The sequence below is a fragment of the Peromyscus maniculatus genome, chromosome 23, assembly GCF_049852395.1.
Source record: "Peromyscus maniculatus bairdii isolate BWxNUB_F1_BW_parent chromosome 23, HU_Pman_BW_mat_3.1, whole genome shotgun sequence".
NCBI lineage: Eukaryota > Metazoa > Chordata > Mammalia > Rodentia > Cricetidae > Peromyscus > Peromyscus maniculatus.
This window is the reverse complement of record NC_134874.1, coordinates 28,368,008-28,385,419: the sequence shown is the minus strand read 5'-3', so window position 1 is coordinate 28,385,419 and position 17,412 is coordinate 28,368,008. Positions and strand designations below refer to the sequence as shown.

Genomic DNA, 17,412 nt, shown 5'->3' with positions numbered 1-17,412 from the left:
GAGTTGCCATGTGGGTGCTGGGAATTGAACCCTGGTCTTTTGGAAGAGCAGCCAGTGCTCTTAACTGCTGAGCCATCTCTCCAGCCAGGGCAGACATTTTTAATCACAATGAAGTCCCCTTTTGCCCTGGCTAGTCCATCTTCAATGCCATGCTTGAGGGTGAAGAGTTCTGTACCTACTTTTTAAATGTCCCCAAATCCATCTCTCCTCCCCTCCAACTTTGCCTGTGCCCAGCTGCTTCTGCAAGTGCCCCCTTTCCCTCCCACCCTCCTCCCAGCTGTGGCCCATCTGAGAATCATTCTCCCCATGGTCCTCATGACCCCACTGCCCATGAACAACCCTGTCTCCTCCAGGCGACTCACAGACGCTAGGTGCTCAATAAAACCCCATCAATGAAGGCAATGCCCTGTGGTCCAGATGCGGGGCATTAAAACTGTCCATTACTTCTAAACACTAGCTCATCAGGAACAGCTGAGCTTCAGAACCAGGGAACCAAAAGTTTTGGAAAAACTAGCCAGGAGGGGAGGGTTTGCTGTCTCCCCAACCAGAACACTAACCACGCAAACATCACCCAGATGTACATCTCTGTGTTATTTATTCCCGCTTCAGCTCCAGACTCCGAGGGTGATGGAGACTGCTTCCCCTGCCCATGCTGGTAACAGGAAGGAGCCTTGCACGGGTGCCCCGAGGCAGCCAGTCCCGGCCGACTCCAGGTGTAGAGGGAGCACATCTTCTAGTCCTTCTCCTCGCCGTGTGTGATGACGTAGCACAGATTCCTGTAGTCTAAGTTGCCACAGACATCTGGCGGGAAAGCTGCAAACATCTGCTTGACCTGGGAGAGGGAGCAGAGGGTCAGGTGACATGGAGGCTGAAGGAAGAGAGAGGAGTCAGGGCAGGGCATCTGTGGGAATGTCCCCCCAAAGCGCACACTTACCTCCTCCTCACTGAACCGGTCAGCCTGAGTCATAAGTTTTTCCTTAATGCTGTTGGTGGAGAGAAGCCATCATGTCTTGGGAAAGAGGTGCCTGGTGGCCATGTGGACACAAGGTTCCTGGGGGAGCTCTAGCCTAGGGGTCCCCAGCCTAGGGCTGATTCTCCCAGGCCCCAGGCATCTCTTTGAGTCCTAACTGCTTTTCTTGCAGCCTGTACTCTTCGGGCAGCCGTGGGAGACAGAATGGAATGATCTTGAGACTCCAACACGACCCCGAGGCCACTGAGATGCCCAGGGTGTGCTAACAGTCAACCTTAGATTGCTGAGGGGTGGGGGGGGCTCCTTTGTCTTTTGTCTAGGAGTGGAACCCAGGGCCTGGGTCATGGAAGGCGAATGCACTAGTGCCTCTCACTGGGGGATTCTAGGCAGGGGCTCTACCACTGAGCCACACCCCAGCCCCTCATTGGAGGATTCTAGGCAGGGGCTCTACCACTGAGCCACACCCCAGCCCCTCACTGGGGGATTCTAGGCAGGTGCTCTACCACTGAGCCACACCCCGGCCCCTCACTGGGGGATTCTAGGCAGGGGCTCTACCACTGAGCCACACCCCAGCCCCTCACTGGGGGATTCTAGGCAGGTGCTCTACCACTGAGCCACACCCCAGCCCCTCACTGGGGGATTCTAGGCAGGTGCTCTACCACTGAGACACACCCCAGCCCCTCACTGGGGGATTCTAGGCAGGGGCTCTACCACTGGGCCACACCCCAGCCCCTCACTGAGTCACTCAAGGTAGAAACTCTACCCTTAAGTTATGTCCCCAGTCTGCTTTACTTTCTTTTTTCTTTTTTGTTGTTTTGTTTTTCAAGACAGGGTTTCTCTGTGTAGCCCTAGATATCCTGGAACTCACTCTGTAGACCACACTGGCCTCTGCCTCCTGAGAACTGGGATTAAAGATGTGCGCCACCACCACCCGGCTTCTCTTTACTTTCTGTTTTGAGACATCTTCACTAAGTGTCCCAGGCTGGTCTTGAACTCATTTATCTCCTGCCTCAGAGTAGCTGGAATGACCAGCCTGTCCCCACCTTGGCTGCCTTGATGTCTCTTCCAGCTGTTTTGGCTGTCACGTGACCAGCATTTCCCAGACTACATCATGCTGTTCAAGGCCAAGAGCATCATGGGAAGATGGAGCTCAGTCTTCCCATGGGTCTCTTTAGAACTTGATTCTTCACAGACCTGGGACACTAGTACAAGAATCCCCTTTATCTAGGGAGAAACTGAGGCTTGCCGGGGGCCATCCCAGAGGGAGGATGTGGCAGGGTTGGGCCTGTCTCCTTGGGATCCAGGAGAACATTGCTGGAGGTGGGGCCTGCACCCAGATCTGCATGAGAACTTGTACCCCTTGCAACTGAGAAGGGCTTTGCAAGATTAAGGCGGTTCTGTGGGCAAGGATGGGATCAGAGAGCTAAGTGGAGCCTCTGTTCTGGGGACATCCTCTGGCGCCGGTGGCGGCAGGCCCTGGTTAGGGGCGACACACATTTTCCGTTGTTTGTTACTATGGGACAGTCACAGTTTCCAGATTGCCCAAGCCGGGGACCTTGCAGGCTCTGTTTCCACCAGAGCCACTTCTGTGGCCTATCTGGCCAGCAGCCCTGTGCTCTAGGTCTCCACAGCCCAGGACGGTTCCTTCTATTCCCCAAATGAATCCCTCAGGGACATCCCTTCCTCGCCCCTACCTCAGCCCCATCTTCATATTCACGGGGGAGAAGAGAGTCTCAGTCATGTCAGGGGGGGTTCTCCTGGTACTTCAAGAATCAGGAAGGGGCCACAGACCCCGAGGTTTTGGTTTGATATACCACTGGTATATCACTTTGGCAGTCCATCTGCACTCTGGGGAGCCTGACTCAGAGCCTTTGATGACACTATGTAAAAAGGGACATGCACGTCTCCACCAGACCCCGTCCGCCCGCTCCTCCACCCCCACAGGTGGAAGCTCTGTGGACAGCCTGAGCTTCTGAAGAATTGTCATGGAATACCAGCCTATCCTTGATAAGGAGGGGTCATCTCACCAGCCATGGCCACCTAAGACCCAGCAAGGTTTGGAAGGGACATCTTGGAGGTTGGCCCAGCTTCCAGGGACCAAAGAAGACTGTACTCCCTGACCTTGACTCTGTCCCTCTGCTCTCACTGTGCCCCGTTTGTACCACAGCAGAACCCGCCTCTATGATGCCAACCCCACGGCCCGCAGGAGAGCTGCTTATGGCCGCTTTCTACCAGGCATCCCATGCGGAGCTCATCACTGATGTCCCCCATCTGACACTGTCCTCTCCCCAAACCCTGTGTTCCACGGACCTTGGCTTCTGGATCTTTGCTGGACAGTCCTCCCCGTTCCAACCCCATATCCATGGGCCATAACCCCTGCTTCTTCCGGCTCCAGGCTATTCATCTCCCCCAGGCCAGCTCAGTAAACATGCTCACTAAAGCCATGACTCATCTTCTGTTCTCACATCTAGAATTCCCACCCTAGAGTGGCCAACCTGTGCTTGTCCTTCTGGGCTCACTCCCGCCCTCTCCATCCCCAAGGCTCAGAAGAACTCCTTGACCCATGCCACACGGCCCATCCACTTCCACACACAGGGAGAGAGGGAGACACCAAGGCCTGGGAGAGACGGAAGGTCTGTCAGGAGGAACGGTGCCGGCCCGGCTGTGGCCTCTAGCCACTGGGTTCTGAGGGGAGAGGAGCCAAGGCTGACACCCACCTTGGCATGCCTCAGCTCAAGTCCCGAGAACTTACAAGTCAGCCTTGACGAAGCCTTTTCCTTCAGTGTCAAACACCTTGAAGGCGTGCAGGATGGTCTCTTCGGGGTCCGTGCCTGGAGGTAGCACACACAGGGCAAGGAGAATGAAAGGGTAGTGGGGGCCTCTCAGAGGTGGTGCCAAGCTGGGCAAAGGTTAAGAGAGGGGGAATGTCTCCAACTCCCACTGAGCCACACCCCAGCCCCTCACTAGGGGACTCTAGGCAGGGGTTCTCCCACTGAGCCACACCCCAGCCCCTCACTGGGGGATTCTAGGCAGGGGCTCTACCACTGAGCCACACCCCAGCCCCTCACTGAGGGATTCTAGGCAGGTGCTCTACCACTGAGCCACACTCCAGCCCCTCACTGAGGGATTCTAGGCAGGTGCTCTACCACTGAGCCACACCCCAGCCCCTCACTGAGGGATTCTAGGCAGGTGCTCTACCACTGAGCCACACTCCAGCCCCTCACTGAGGGATTCTAGGCAGGTGCTCTACCACTGAGCCACACCCCAGCCCCTCACTGAGGGATTCTAGGCAGGTGCTCTACCACTGAGCCACACTCCAGCCCCTCACTGAGGGATTCTAGGCAGGTGCTCTACCACTGAGCCACACCCCAGCCCCTCATTGCGGGATTCTAGGCAGGTGCTCTACTACTGAGCCACACCTCCAACCCCAGATTAATTTATTTTGGTAACAACTTTCCCCAAAGCCACAAAAGTGGTGCAATAGAAACTGTTTCAAGAGCTTGGAGGTTTTGCAGAAACCGAAATGGACTGCACACATCTAGTTGCAAGTAACTTGCCCCACCATACATAAACTCCCTGACAGCATTTACTATGCTCTTCACTCTCCTGACGACTGTCCCCATTTCATAGATGAAGAAACTGAAGCTCAAAGAGGTCAGGTGACTTGTCCAAGGTCTCCAAGCTGGTGTTACTGAATGATCAGTGAAGTCTGGGGGTGAGGGAGCAGCCACCGTGAGACTCATGCACAGAGGCTGTAAGTGAAGGAAACAGCTCCGAGCTTCGGGACTGAGGCTGGAGCTCACTGGAGAGCTCTTCAAGATTGGGCCACCCAGAGGCAGGCAGGGGGGACAACGGGCTGGTTGACAGTGCAGCTGGAATAGTTCCTATTGTGCCACTTTTGTGGCTTTGAGGGAAGTTGTTACCGAAATAAAGGATTCAGAGTCGGGGTATGTGGCTCAGTGGTAGAGCACCTGCCTAGAATCCCCCAGTGAGGGCTGGGGTGTGGCTCAGGGGTAGAGGCCCTGCCTAGAATCCCCCAGTGAGGGGCTGGGGTGTGGCTCAGTGGTAGAGCCCCTGCCTAGAATCCCCCAGTGAGGGGCTGGGGTGTGACTCAGTGGTAGAGCACCTGCCTAGAATCCCCCAGTGAGGGGCTGGGGTGTGGCTCAGTGGTAGAGCATCTGCCTAGAATCCCCCAGTGAGGGGCTGGGGTGTGGCTCAGTGGTAGAGCCCCTGCCTAGAATCCCCAGTGAGGGGCTGGGGTGTGGCTCAGTGGTAGAGCACCTGCCTAGAATCCCCCAGTGAGGGGCTGGGGTGTGGCTCAGTGGTAGAGCACCTGCCTAGAATCCCCCAGTGAGGAGCCAGCAGCAAGTTTGTGGACAGTGTGCTTGGTTAGCATGTGAAAGGCCCTAGGTTCCCCCTCAGACAAAGGAGTTTAGATAGAAGTTGTGGGAGAGGAAGAGGGGGAATGGAGGAGGAAGGAGACAGAAGGGATTCTGGGGCCACCGGAGAGCTTCAATACCCGGCCCTCTCTTTGTACTGATGGGGAAGCTGAGGCCCAGAGAAAAGGACTCATGGAAGACGTCCAGTCCATCTGAATGACAGCAGGTGACATCCCTTCCTCAGGCCTTTTCCCTCATCATGCTGTTCCACGCCAGGCTCAAAGCGGATCTGGAAAGCTCTTTCCTCCCTTCAGGGTCCTACACTGTCATGGGGTCAAATGCGTGTTCGCCACAGTATAAAGGACCAGCTGGCTAGTGACGGCTAACAGCCTGAAATTTTGTTTGGTTTTCCTCTGGGGTTTTTTGTTGTTGTTTTTGTTTTTGATTTTTAACTGCATGTCCTATAGCCCAGGCTGGTCTAGAACTTTTGCTGAATAGCTGAGGTTGGCTTTGAACTCCGGATCCTCCTGCCTTCCTCCTCCCAAGTACTGGGATTACAGGTATGTGCCACCACACAGCTTAATGGATAGGCCTTGATGAATGTCAGTGAATCAGAGCTACAAATCCATCTCTGCTCTGAGCCCAGCTCCAGGCCCACAGCTTCACCACTTGGACATCGAGCTCTCCGTGTCTCCCCATCAGAATGGGGCAGGACCCGCTTATTTCCCCCATCAGGATGAATCAGGTCTGTCTGTGTCTCCTCCATCAGACTAAGTCAGGGTTCTCTGTACCTCTCCCATCAGACTACACGTAGGACCTGTGTGTCTCCCCTGTAAGACTATCCCAGCCTCTGCGTGTCCGCTATCAGACTGGGTCAGACCCTTGTGGTCTTCTCGATGAGACTGCTGTCTCCTGGGAAAGAGAGCCTTGTCCCCCTCTGAACGTGACTAGAGCCAGTGCATCCATCCCAGGTGGGCTCGGCAGCTCTCAGGCAGAGGGGCTCAAGGGGTGCAGGGGTCCTGATGGGGGTTGGCTAGAGTCCCAGCCTCCAAGGCCACCGCTTCCCAATCCTCTCAATTAACTAAAGACCCCAGTGTCTCTCTGAGGAGTCCTGGCAGCTGGAGTGGATCTGCAGTTAGCCCCACCATCTTCCTGGGGACCAAGTCCTGGATTTAGTTAGCTCTGGCCGGGCTGCGGCACACTCACCTCGGCCAGGCACACTCACCTCAGCCAGGCACTCTCCCTGCCTTATCCCCAGAGAGGGCCTCTGCTCCGAGGCCTGGAAGACCCATAAAAAGCCCGTGCCGTGGCCGCCTGCCATTGCAGGAAGTCAAAGGGCAGCCTCCTTGTCTCCATTAACGGCCGCGATGGTGCCTGTCCCAGCCCGCCGCCCTCCCCGCTGCCAGCCTCTCACGCAGCCCCAGACAAGTTCGCATGACAAGCTCAGCTGGAGCCCCAGGCTTGGAACCCCAGCAAAGATGAGAACAAGCTGCAGTTCTAGGTCCCCAGCCGGCCTCCGTCACCACTCTGACTTAGCCACAGACTAAGTGAGCCTCGGGCCTCAGTGTCCTCGTCTGTAAAACAGGCCATCGCAGCTAAAAGTGGTGCCCCTTCCTATGAGCCCCCAAAAGAGTCCTAAATGAACTCCTGTTCATCTCCAACATACATGTCACATCAGGGCTGCAGACACCATCCTCTGGCTCTACTGCTGAGCTGTATACCCCAGCCCCTCACTGGGGGATTCAAGGCAGGTGCTCTACCACTGAGCCACACCCCAGCCCCTCACTGGGGGATTCTAGGCAGATGCTCCACCACTGCGTCACACCTCTAACCCTGAGTAGAATATTCTAGGCAAGGATTCTACTAAAATACCAAAGTATAGAAAGCAAATCAGCCCACTCATTATCACTCATTCTGTGAGGGAAATCTTAACCCTAAAGGTTAGGGGCAACTGTAGCCCAGGGTGTCCGGTTCCACCACAGAACCCTTAAGGTCAGAGATGACCCATCTTCCAGCCCCAGACCTGGGGCTACATCTCAGGAGTACAGAGTAGTTAGAACCGGGGTCTATTTGAGTTTTCTTTTGCAGGGATACCTGGGGCAGGTTTCACAAACTCACTGGGCCTCCTCTGACTCCTCATCACTGAGAAGAGCTCCCCGGTCCTTTCCCTGGAGACCGAAGTAACCCCACAATAGGACAAAGCAAGTAACCAGCCTAGCAATGGGGTCAGCCATGAGTGGATCTCAGAAATCCTATTCCCTTTGAGCACCCCTCTGCCTATCTGTCAGCATCAATGGAGGACAGACAGGCAGGACAGGCAGATCGGGAGGAGGGCAGAGCGGGCAGTAGGAAAGAGGAACTGGGAGTGGAAGAGGTGGGTATTGTCCTGACAGTGAGCAGAGGGATTCCAAGTCATTACAGCAGAAACTGAGGCAGGGTCCAGGCCAGTGTGCACAGCCAGGGGATCCGTACCTGGGAGCCTTACCGTGTCTCCACCTGTGGTTATGGAACGGAAGGGCCAGGCAGCTGTATACATCCACTTCCTGCTCCCAGCCCTCGCCCGGGCTCCCAGGAAGCCCACTCACCCTTGAGCTTCTCCCCAAACATGGTCAGGAAGACTGTGAAGTTGATGGGCCCTGGAGCTTCCTTCACCATGGCTTCCAGCTCCTCGTTCTTGACGTTTATGCGACCTGGAGAGGGAGAGGGGACGGGTCCGAGGAGAGCCTTGCAGTCACTCCTGCTTCTTCTGCTCCACCTGTCTCCCCTGGGCACTGTCCGTCTATTGGGGATACTTCAGGGGGAATGCTGGAGTCTACAGGCTGCTGCCTCCACCCTCCTCCCTCCCTCTCTCTCTAGCTTCCTAGAAAGCAAAGCAAGCCACTCTGTATCTCCCTTTCACGGATTAAAACAACAAACAAACAAAAATCGGAGGCTGGAAGAACTGAAGTGGGGCACATTGGGGCCCCAGGTCTCATGCATTCCTGGACACGGGAACCCTGGGATTCCACTTGGTCCCAGTGGGCACTCAGGTTCCCAGGACCTCAAAAACTCAACCCATGTTGGTACCTTAGCTAGTCAACTCCAGTTTTGCCCAAACCCAGCTCTCTATTCTTTGATTTTGAGACAGTGTCCGGCCACATAGTCCAGGCTATCACTGAAGCAGAACCCCACCCGCCTTGGTATGGGAATGCTGGGATGGCAGGCATGTGCTAACCCACCCTTCTGACCTCTCCTACTCCAGGGCCTTGGCACAATGTCAAAAATGTCCTCCCCTATTCACCAAGCCCTCCTGCCACACTGGCCACCTTCCCCTGCGCCGCGCCCCTCAGCCCTCAAGCCCCTTGCTGTGGCTGCCTCGGTCTGCCCCCTCTTTCCACCTCGGTCGTTAGCTCTCCCTAAAAACCAAGGTCTCAAGCTGCCCCAGCCTCTGCTTCACCCACCCAGCGCGGCAAAGGTGTCCCTCAGGTCCTCCTTGTCGATGAAGCCATCCCGGTTCTGGTCCATGATAGTGAAGGCCTGATGGAGACAGGGCCGGTGAGCCACCAGGGCCTACCCAGTCTAGTTGGTCCTTCCCCCTCCCTCCAGGGTGTCCTGGGTCGTCTGCCACGGGAGGAACCTCAACTAGGAGCTGTTGTGTGGTATTTTGATTGTGTTCTGACAAATAAAGCTCGCTAGGAATCAGGGGGCAAGCTAGCCGCTAGCTGACCATAGAGGTTTGGAGGACTGTCGAGAGAGGAGACAGGAAGTGGTAAGGCGGGGCTGAGAGAGGATCTCTCTCTTTTGGACGGAGGAAGGGAAGAGGAAGGAAGCAACTGGAGACTGCTCCCAGTTCTCTGATCTTTCAGGTTCTTACACCAATATTTGACTCCCGATTTTCTGTTGATGAAGATTAATTAGATTAACGCTTCATCCCAAGCCAGAGCTCCAACTTAGCTTAGTGCATGCTACATCCTGGGCCCTGTAGTCCACCCTCCTTGAGCCTCTGTCCTGAGTGCTTTGGGACGCCACACTCATTGTCTCATGAGCACAGCGACTCGGGGAGGGAAACTGAGGCTCACAGCGGGAGATTAAGGCTTTTCCATAAGTCACACAGCAAGTCCAGGCTCGGGGAGAGGGTAGCGAGCCACCTCTGCAGGCACAGAGGCAGCCGTGGGGACCTTGGAGAAGGGTGGCAGTGTGGGCAGCCACTGTGGGCTCCTTGAACAACCTCTGCGAATCCCGGTAATCCTCTTGTGACGGTTCGTTGCTGTTATCATCAACCTGACTAGATTTAGAGTCACCATGGAAACACACCTCTGGGCACATCTGTGAGGGGTTTTCCGGACTGGGCTAACTAAGGTAGAAAAACCCACCTTAAGTGAGGGCTGCATCCATCCCCTGGGCTGAGAAGCAGGCCGAGCGCCGGCATTCATCCCTCTCTTCTTCCTGACTCCGGATGCTGTGTGCGCAGCTCACGCTCCGGCCGCTACCCCTTCCCAAACGCTGACGGACTGCACCCTCAGACTGTGAGCCCCAGCAAACCCTTCCCTCCTTAAGTTACTATTTGCCAGAGATGTTGTTGCAGCAAAACGGAAAGTAATTAATATAGGTCCCCAGGGCCACCAACCAACCTCTTTAAACTCCTGAATCTGGGACTGGTCGAACATCGAGAAGACATTGGAACTGGCTGTGCCCTCTGCTCTCTTCCGGGCTCTTCTGGGTGCCTGGGGGAAAGAGGTGAATCCTCCTAGCCATTGCTTCTTCCAGAGCTCAGCAGTCACCACTGCCAGGCCAGGGGTCCCAGAACACCACGGTCCAGGTACCATCGCCCTTCTTCCTCGTACACACACACACACACACACACACACACACACACACACACACACAGCAGCCGGCTGGAGCAGTGGGCGGAGTTTCACAACTACTTGTGACAGCTGATGACTGTCCACTGGACAAGGCCTAGAGTCACTGTGGAGACAAACCTCCGGGCATGTCTGCGGGGAAGTTTCTAGACTAGTTAACTGAGCTGGGAAGACCTGTCATAAATGCGGGTGGCATCATCCCATCCCACGGGCTGGGGTCCTGAACTGAGCACCAGCGTTCATCTCTCTGCTTTCCGACGGCCGATGCAGTGTGACCAGCTGCCTCATGCATGCTCCCGTTGCCATGACAACCCCACCCAGTGTTGGACCGCATCCTCGAATTGTGAGCCCAAACAGTTCAATTTACCTTGCTTTTCTCGGGTGCTTTGTCCTAGCATGAGAGAGGTAGCTAATACAATAGTCTCACTTTTCTCAGCTCAGGCAAGAAGTCTGCAGTGTCTACCAAGCAGGGTGGGGCAATGGCTCCTGACCCAGTCACCCACCCACACCCAGGCTCCCAAAGCTGGTGGAATCAGAATGGGCACTTTTCTATCTTCCGACCTTCTGTGAAGCTTCCTGAGCTCACCCTGGTAACCCTCTACTGTGCTGGAATCTGGCCGCCTTGTCTGGTTGTAAAAGCTGCTAGAATATTCTCAGCATACTGTTGAGGCTCCTACTCCTGCAAGATTCACCCTGGACAGGGTCTCAGAGTCCCCCATCCACTCACCGGGGTCCTTTTCTCACCCCAAACCCACTCTGAGCCGCCTTCTGCTCCTGTCAGCTCGAAATGGTGTGTGTGTGTGTGTGTGTGTGTGTGTGTGTGTGTGTGTGTGTGTGTGTGTACATGCCAGTGTGTATGTATGTGTGCGGAGGTCAGAGGACAGCTTTCAGGAGTTGGCTCTCTCTCGTTCTATTGTGTGGGGACCAGGGATTGAACTCAGGTCATCAGACTTGGCAGCAAGCGCCTTTTACCTTCTGAGCCACCTCTCAGTTATATTTTTGAGACAGGATCTCTCATTGGCCAGAGCTTACCTAGTCAGCCAGGCTGGCTGGCCAGTGAGCCCCCGGGATCCACCGCCGTCTCTGTGTTCCCAGTGTTATCTCCAACGCCGGGAAGACAAGCTTGTGATACCACATCCAACTTCTTTTCTAACCTGGGTTCTGGGGATCCAACTTGGGACCTCATGTTTACAGAACAAGCCTGTTGTCAACACAGTTCTCTCCCCAGCGCCTTCAAGTGACTCTTGATGTCAGAGAGGATCTGGGCTCAACCCTCTCCCGGTATTGTCTAGTCCCCCTAGCTGGGGTTCCCCCAGCCTCCCTGCTGCCACCCTAGCACCTGTGTGGTCCCCCAACTCCCACCCTACTCTAGTTCCCTAGGGCTCCTGGGCACATGTCAGGAGCAACAACCCAGTGACTTATAATTAGCTTTTACTGGGTGCTAATCTCTAGTAATCCTTTGAAAGAGGGGGTGCCTGGAAAAGAGACCACACGTGGGACGCTGTAAGCCTAGGAAATATTTATAAATCCCTTCAGATATCATAAAGAAAAGAACTCCCCTGCGGAGTTCATCTCACATAATTACATATACATTTCCCTCTGATTAATAAAAAATGATCACTTCCGACGGCAGGATATTCTACCCAATTCTCGGGACTGCAACCCCACCCCCAACACACACACACACACACACACACACACACACACACACACACACACGCCTCCATATGCCTTCTCCACCCTGGCCTTTCAAGTCCACCTGGTCACAGGCCCTCCTGGGGCCCAGAGCTCTGCAAGGCAGGAAGGGACCATCTTTTATCTGGCTTGGAAGTTTAAGTTTATACTGCACCTTTGAAAGGTAAATTTACGTCGAAGAGAAGGAAGAAGGGCATCACCCAGACCTCAGTTTTCATCCGGGCTTTTGTGATGATAAAGAAAGGCAGATAGCATGACTGGATGGGTTAGTGGGTAAGAGTACTCCCTGGAGACGCAGGAAGACCTGAGTTCAAATTCACAGAACTCACATAAAAATTCAGGTGTTTTTGCCCACACACTTGGAACTCTAATGCTAGGGGAAATGGAGGCAGGAGGATTGCTGGGCTAGACCAACTCCAGGTTCAGCGAGAGACCCTGTCTCAAGGGAATATGGTGCAGACTGATAGAGCAGGACACCTGACATCCTTCTCTGGACTGTGCACGTGCACACAGGTGCACACACATACACAAGACACTTACATTCTTTAAGTCTCTATTTCCCTGCTTATATTAACTTTTTTTTTTTTTTTAACACAGAGTCTCATGTAGCCCAGGCTGGCTTCAAAGTCATTATGTAGCAATGGATAACCTTGAATTTCTGATCCTTGTGTCTCCACCTTCCAAGTGCTGAGATGACCAGTATGTGTCACCATGTCCGGTTTATATGGTACTGAGGATGGACTGCAAGGCCCCATGGATGCTGGGCAAGAGCTCTACTGACTAAGCCACACCCCTAGACCATCTTTACTTATGAGATCAAGAGTAACGCCCACCTCAAAACATCGGAATGATTACAAGACACCTGCTGGCCTCCAATCAAAGCCTGGGTTAGTCCCCAGGACCCTGAGAGAATTCAGTCCCGTTCCTTGTCTCCAAAGAGCTTATAGTCTTGTAGGAGACAGGTCATTAATAGAAGGCAACAGAAAGAAGGGCAGGTGCTGCGTCACAGGGGCAGGGGACAGCTGCAGGGCCTGAGAGGGACCCACACCACCAGCACGCTCCAATTTGATCCCCTGCCCAGCAGGCAACAGGACCCTCATCCTCCTGTCAGAACACAGCCCTCCATCTACGGAGCCGGTGAGACCAGGTGGCTCATCTCTCCCCACACTCTTCCTCCTTATCCCCCAACTTCTACCTTCGTGGGATCAAAGAACATCACCAAACCAGAACCCACGTGGATGAGAGGCTGGGAAATAGCTCAGGCTGTTAGAGTGATTGTCTCGCATGCATGAAAACCAGAGCCCACGTAAAAAGGTAGCATGCGCCTATAATCCAAGTACTGGGGAAGAAGAACCGGGATCCTTGGGCCTCATGGGGCAGCCGTTCCAGCCCAGTTGGTAATCTCCAGCTAACAATAAGAGAGCCTGTCTCAAAAATAGATAGATAGATAGATAGATAGATAGATAGATAGATAGATAGATAGATAGATAGATAGATAGATAGATAATAAATAAACCCAAGGTAAATGGGCCTGAGGAACAACACTGGGTGACCTCTGACCTTTACACATGGGTGCACACACAGTTGCACACAAGGGAACACGTGCAAACACAGACCACATACGAAAAGAAGTCACATGGGTGCGTCTGGACACCCATGAGACTGGACGCCCGACAGAGTCAACACCGAGTATCAACGTCGGACCATCCGGAGCCGCCAGTCGAGGGAACCACTGCGAGGAACGGTTCAAAGTGGAGAAGGAAAAGTCCAGAACCACGCATGACATCGAGGTCCCAGAGATGCGACAAGGGTTGAGCAACGAGGTCAGGACTGAGCTTGGGGCGGGGAGGCAAGCAGGAAGGGGACCAAAGCCGGGCGCTGAGCTCCATGGGAACCGGGGGTGGGGGCGGGGTGCAGGGAAGGCGGCCCCAGCCTACCATGGTCTGGCGTGATTTTGAGTGCTGCAGCAGGTCCGGGGACAGCTCGGGGTGGCTTTTTAAATAGTGCTCCTCCAGGCCAGGCGCCATCCCAGGTCTAGACAACAGTTTGGAAGGTGACCAAGGACAAGATGAGGGGTATTCAGGCCAGGCATCTCCCTGGGGGCGGTGGGGAGTGGGCGGCAAAGGCTGCCAATGTGGAGACTGTCTAAGCCGTGGGGATCTCCGACATCCCTGAGCCAACTGTTTTCTCTCAAGCCAAAGGACCGTGGACCAGGAAGGGGACAAGGGGACAAGGACATGCCGAGTAAGTCAACGCCAGCAACCCGCTGGATCCAGGAGGGTCAGAAGAGCGCCTGGAAGCGTAGGCACCATGCCAGCTGGTGCCAGACAGAGTAAAGATGACCACACCTCTTGAGCTTCAGGGTTGCCTGTGGGACACCATCCTCTGGGATACTCAGCCCTCTGGTGGGGACAATGAGGAGGTTGCAATGTTGCTACCTGTGGTATGCTTTCGTCTGCCCCACGCACCAGGGTCCCTCAACCCACATGACTGCAGTCAACCTTTGGAATTCTAGGGCCTCAACCCCCCAAATCTGCAGATACTCAAGTCCTTTATATAGAGGATGTGGTATCAGCCTAGAACCTGGGGAATTCTGTGTGATCTATCGATTGATTGATTAATGGCTGGTCCTGGGGATGGAACTCACAAGCTTTGGTTGCAGGCAAGGGTTTTCCTGCTGTCCACACCTTTTATCGTTGCCTAATACATGTGAGCACATTTGGTTGACTCCGCACATGCAGAGACTGTGGCTGCATGTTGCTCTGGTTGAAGGGCCATCCTTACCCACCCGAGCTCAGGCGCCTCTTGGGAACTTGAAAATGCACAAAGTGAAGCCAAGAAGGTTGGTGCCTGTCTGTGACTCCAGCACTCGGAGGTGAAGGCGGGAAGATCAGGAGTTTCAGGTCATCGTGGCTCTACAGCGGATACAAGGCCAGCCTGGGCTACATGAAATCCTGTCTCAAAATAACAAAAGGGCAACCAGAAATGTGCTTCATTAGTAGAGCTCCTGCCTAGAATCCCCCAGTGAGGGGCTGGGGTGTGGCTCAGTGGTAGAGCACCTGCCTAGAATCCCCCAGTGAGGGGCTGGGGTGTGGCTCAGTGGTAGAGCACCTGCCTAGAATCCCCCAGTGAGGGGCTGGGGTGTGGCTCAGTGGTAGAGCACCTGCCTAGAATCCCCCAGTGAGGGGCTGGGGTGTGGCTCAGTGGTAGAGCCCCTGCCTAGAATCCCCCAGTGAGGGGCTGGGGTATGGCTCAGTGGTAGAGCTCCTGCCTAGAATCCCCCAGTGAGGGGCTGGGGTGTGGCTCAGTGGTAGAAGACTTGCTTAGCATGCACAAGGCCCTAGATTCAATCCTCAGCACCACACACACACACACACACACACACACACACACACACACACACGAAAGGTAGAAGGAGACACAAAAGAAAATGCACAGAATAGTGTTGAGAAAGTAGAGAGACAAAAAAAAAACAAAAACAAAAAAAAACAAAAGAAAAAAAACAACAAAAACCCACATAGTTGACCCTGACGAGGGAGCATCACAAAGACTTTATTCACACACATACAAACCCATCTCCCGGATAAGGATCCATGAAAGAATTCTCCGGCTGAGCCAAGCAGAGCCCACACCTGCTGCCCACAGCCTCCTCAGGTGTCCAGTGTGGCCCTGGCAGCCCCAGTTCAGCCTCAAAGGCAGCCGCACTCCATGCAGCGGAGCTGGCTGCTGCACAGGGAACCCACATGTGATCGGCTGCCAGGCCAGGGGGTTTGGCTCAGGCCATGCAGCTGTGCGTCCCCAAGAGCTGGAGAGCTTAGCTGTCCCCGGAGCTGGCCTCAAGCTCGCAGGCCCTGGTACAGCTGATCCCTGCCTTGAGAAGAGGGAATCTGATACTAATCAAACAAAGAGAGGCTGATATTTATAAACCAGAAGGTCGTGCCAGGCTCTAAATCAGGTCCTCAGAGTCAGAATTAATCTTTCCTTTCTCTTTCTTTCTCTCTTTCTCTCTTTCTCTCTTTCTCTCTTTCTCTCTTTCTCTCTCTCTCTCTCTCTCTCTCTCTCTCTCTCTCTCTCTCTCTCTTTCCCTCTCTTTCTTTCTTTCTTTCTTTCTTTCTTTCTTTCTTTCTTTCTTTCTTTCTTTCTTTCTTTCTTTCTTTCTTTCTTTCTTTTTCAACAGACTCTCATTGTGTAGCCCTGGCTATCCTGAAACTCACTATGTAGACCAGGCTTGCCTTGAACTCAGAGAGCACCAACTGCCTGTTTCTGTCTGTCTCCCAAGTGCTAGGACTAAAAGCATTTGCTACCATACCCCACCAGAGTCAAACTTTAACTCATCATCCAGGTGAGGAAATTGAGGGACCAGTGGGCTAAGTTACATATGCACACCCTCACAACTGGTATGGCTGGTAAGAGGAGGTGGAGCTAAGGAGAGAGGCCCTTTCAAGTGGGTTCATAAAGACGCTTCTTGAAGATTCTATCCATATTAACAACCCTCTCCTCATGCCTGTGTCTTAATCTTCTGGGACTAAAGCTGACCCTGTCCACTTTCTCTGGTCTCTACTACTGAGCCACACCCCAGCCCCTCACTGGGGGATTCTAGGCAGGGGCTCTACCACTGAGCCACACCCAGCCCCTCACTGGGGGATTCTAGGCAGGTGCTCTACCACTGAGTCACACCCCAGCCCCTCACTGGGGGATTCTAAGCAGGGGCTCTATGGCTGATTCACCCCCTCACCCCTGGTTGGGGACTCTAAGCAAGTGCTGTAACACTGAATCACATTTCCAACTCCTCTCTGGGCTTCCGCCTATGCCAGGGGCCAGGTCCTTGCGTGCCACATTCAGAGAATCCCAGAAGAGCCATCACACACTCCATAGGTATTCAGTAGGCTCCACCCACTGAAGGTGACCCTGGCTGGAACAGAAGCCCAGGAATCTAAGCGTAGCCCATGACAGACTGATAGACTGAAGGGTGGGTAGACTGGTCATGTGACTGTGGCAGGTGCTGGTTCCTTTCTGAGTGCACAGGGCGCGGGTGGCCACTTTCTCTGCCAGCTGCGGGGTTACTGTCTTTCCTGGCCAGGCCATAGGCCTAACCCTGGCTCCCCTTAGCTCTGGATTCAGTGAGGGGGACAATGAAAGCCTCTAACTTTGAAAAGCCCGGGACAGCTCTGCACAAGCAGACTGCTCACAGCCTGCCCGGGGAGTGCCGTTAGGAATAACTGATTCTGTGTCCTAGCTGAAACCACGCAAATGCCAGGGCGTACAGTGAGGTGTCTGGGGAGTGTCTGCCCAGAAAGAGTGACAGGTGTCCCTCAGACCACACCCAAGCCAGTTAGAGCAGGTGATGGCACCTTTCAACTCTCCCTCTCCCTCCCCAACCTGTGTGTGTGTGTGTGTGTGTGTGTGTGTGTGTGTGTGTGTGTGTGTGTGTGTGTGTGTAGACCAGAGATCAACTGCAAAGGTTCCTCAGGAGCTGGCCACCATTTTTATTTGTTTGTTTGTTTGTTTGTTTGTTTATTATTTTTTC

At 54.1% G+C, this 17,412-nt stretch overlaps 1 protein-coding gene across 2 annotated transcripts; it reads right to left on the bottom strand.

Annotated features, from left to right (window-relative positions):
• Window positions 1-579: 579 nt before the first annotated feature.
• On the bottom strand, window positions 580-13,974 carry Myl10 (myosin light chain 10). Of its 2 annotated transcripts, XM_076560606.1 has the most exons (7): window positions 13,823-13,974; window positions 9,960-10,052; window positions 8,790-8,865; window positions 7,935-8,039; window positions 3,723-3,801; window positions 935-983; window positions 580-832 (listed from the first exon to the last, which is right to left on the bottom strand). In XM_076560606.1, the coding sequence occupies exons 1-7, from the start codon at window positions 13,910-13,912 to the stop codon at window positions 734-736; spliced, it is 591 nt and encodes a 196-aa protein (XP_076416721.1). In that variant the 5' UTR covers window positions 13,913-13,974; the 3' UTR covers window positions 580-733. The 2 variants fall into 2 exon arrangements, with proteins under 2 accessions (XP_076416721.1, XP_042124148.1); XM_042268214.2 differs by lacking the exons at window positions 9,960-10,052; window positions 13,823-13,974 and adding an exon at window positions 8,966-9,053 and having other exon boundaries at window positions 642-832.
• Window positions 13,975-17,412: the final 3,438 nt, after the last annotated feature.

Bases quoted from the DNA above. Each gene is read 5' to 3' on its own strand.
- Myl10 (XM_076560606.1), bottom strand. From the start codon at position 13,912: ATGGCGCCTGGCCTGGAGGAGCACTATTTAAAAAGCCACCCCGAGCTG. The intron at 10,053-13,822 runs GTAGGCTGGGGC...TCTTTCCCCCAG, and splicing joins CAAAATCACGCCAGACCATG to GCACCCAGAAGAGCCCGGAA. The intron at 3,802-7,934 runs GTGAGTGGGCTT...TGCTACCTCCAG, and splicing joins GTTTGGGGAGAAGCTCAAGG to GCACGGACCCCGAAGAGACC.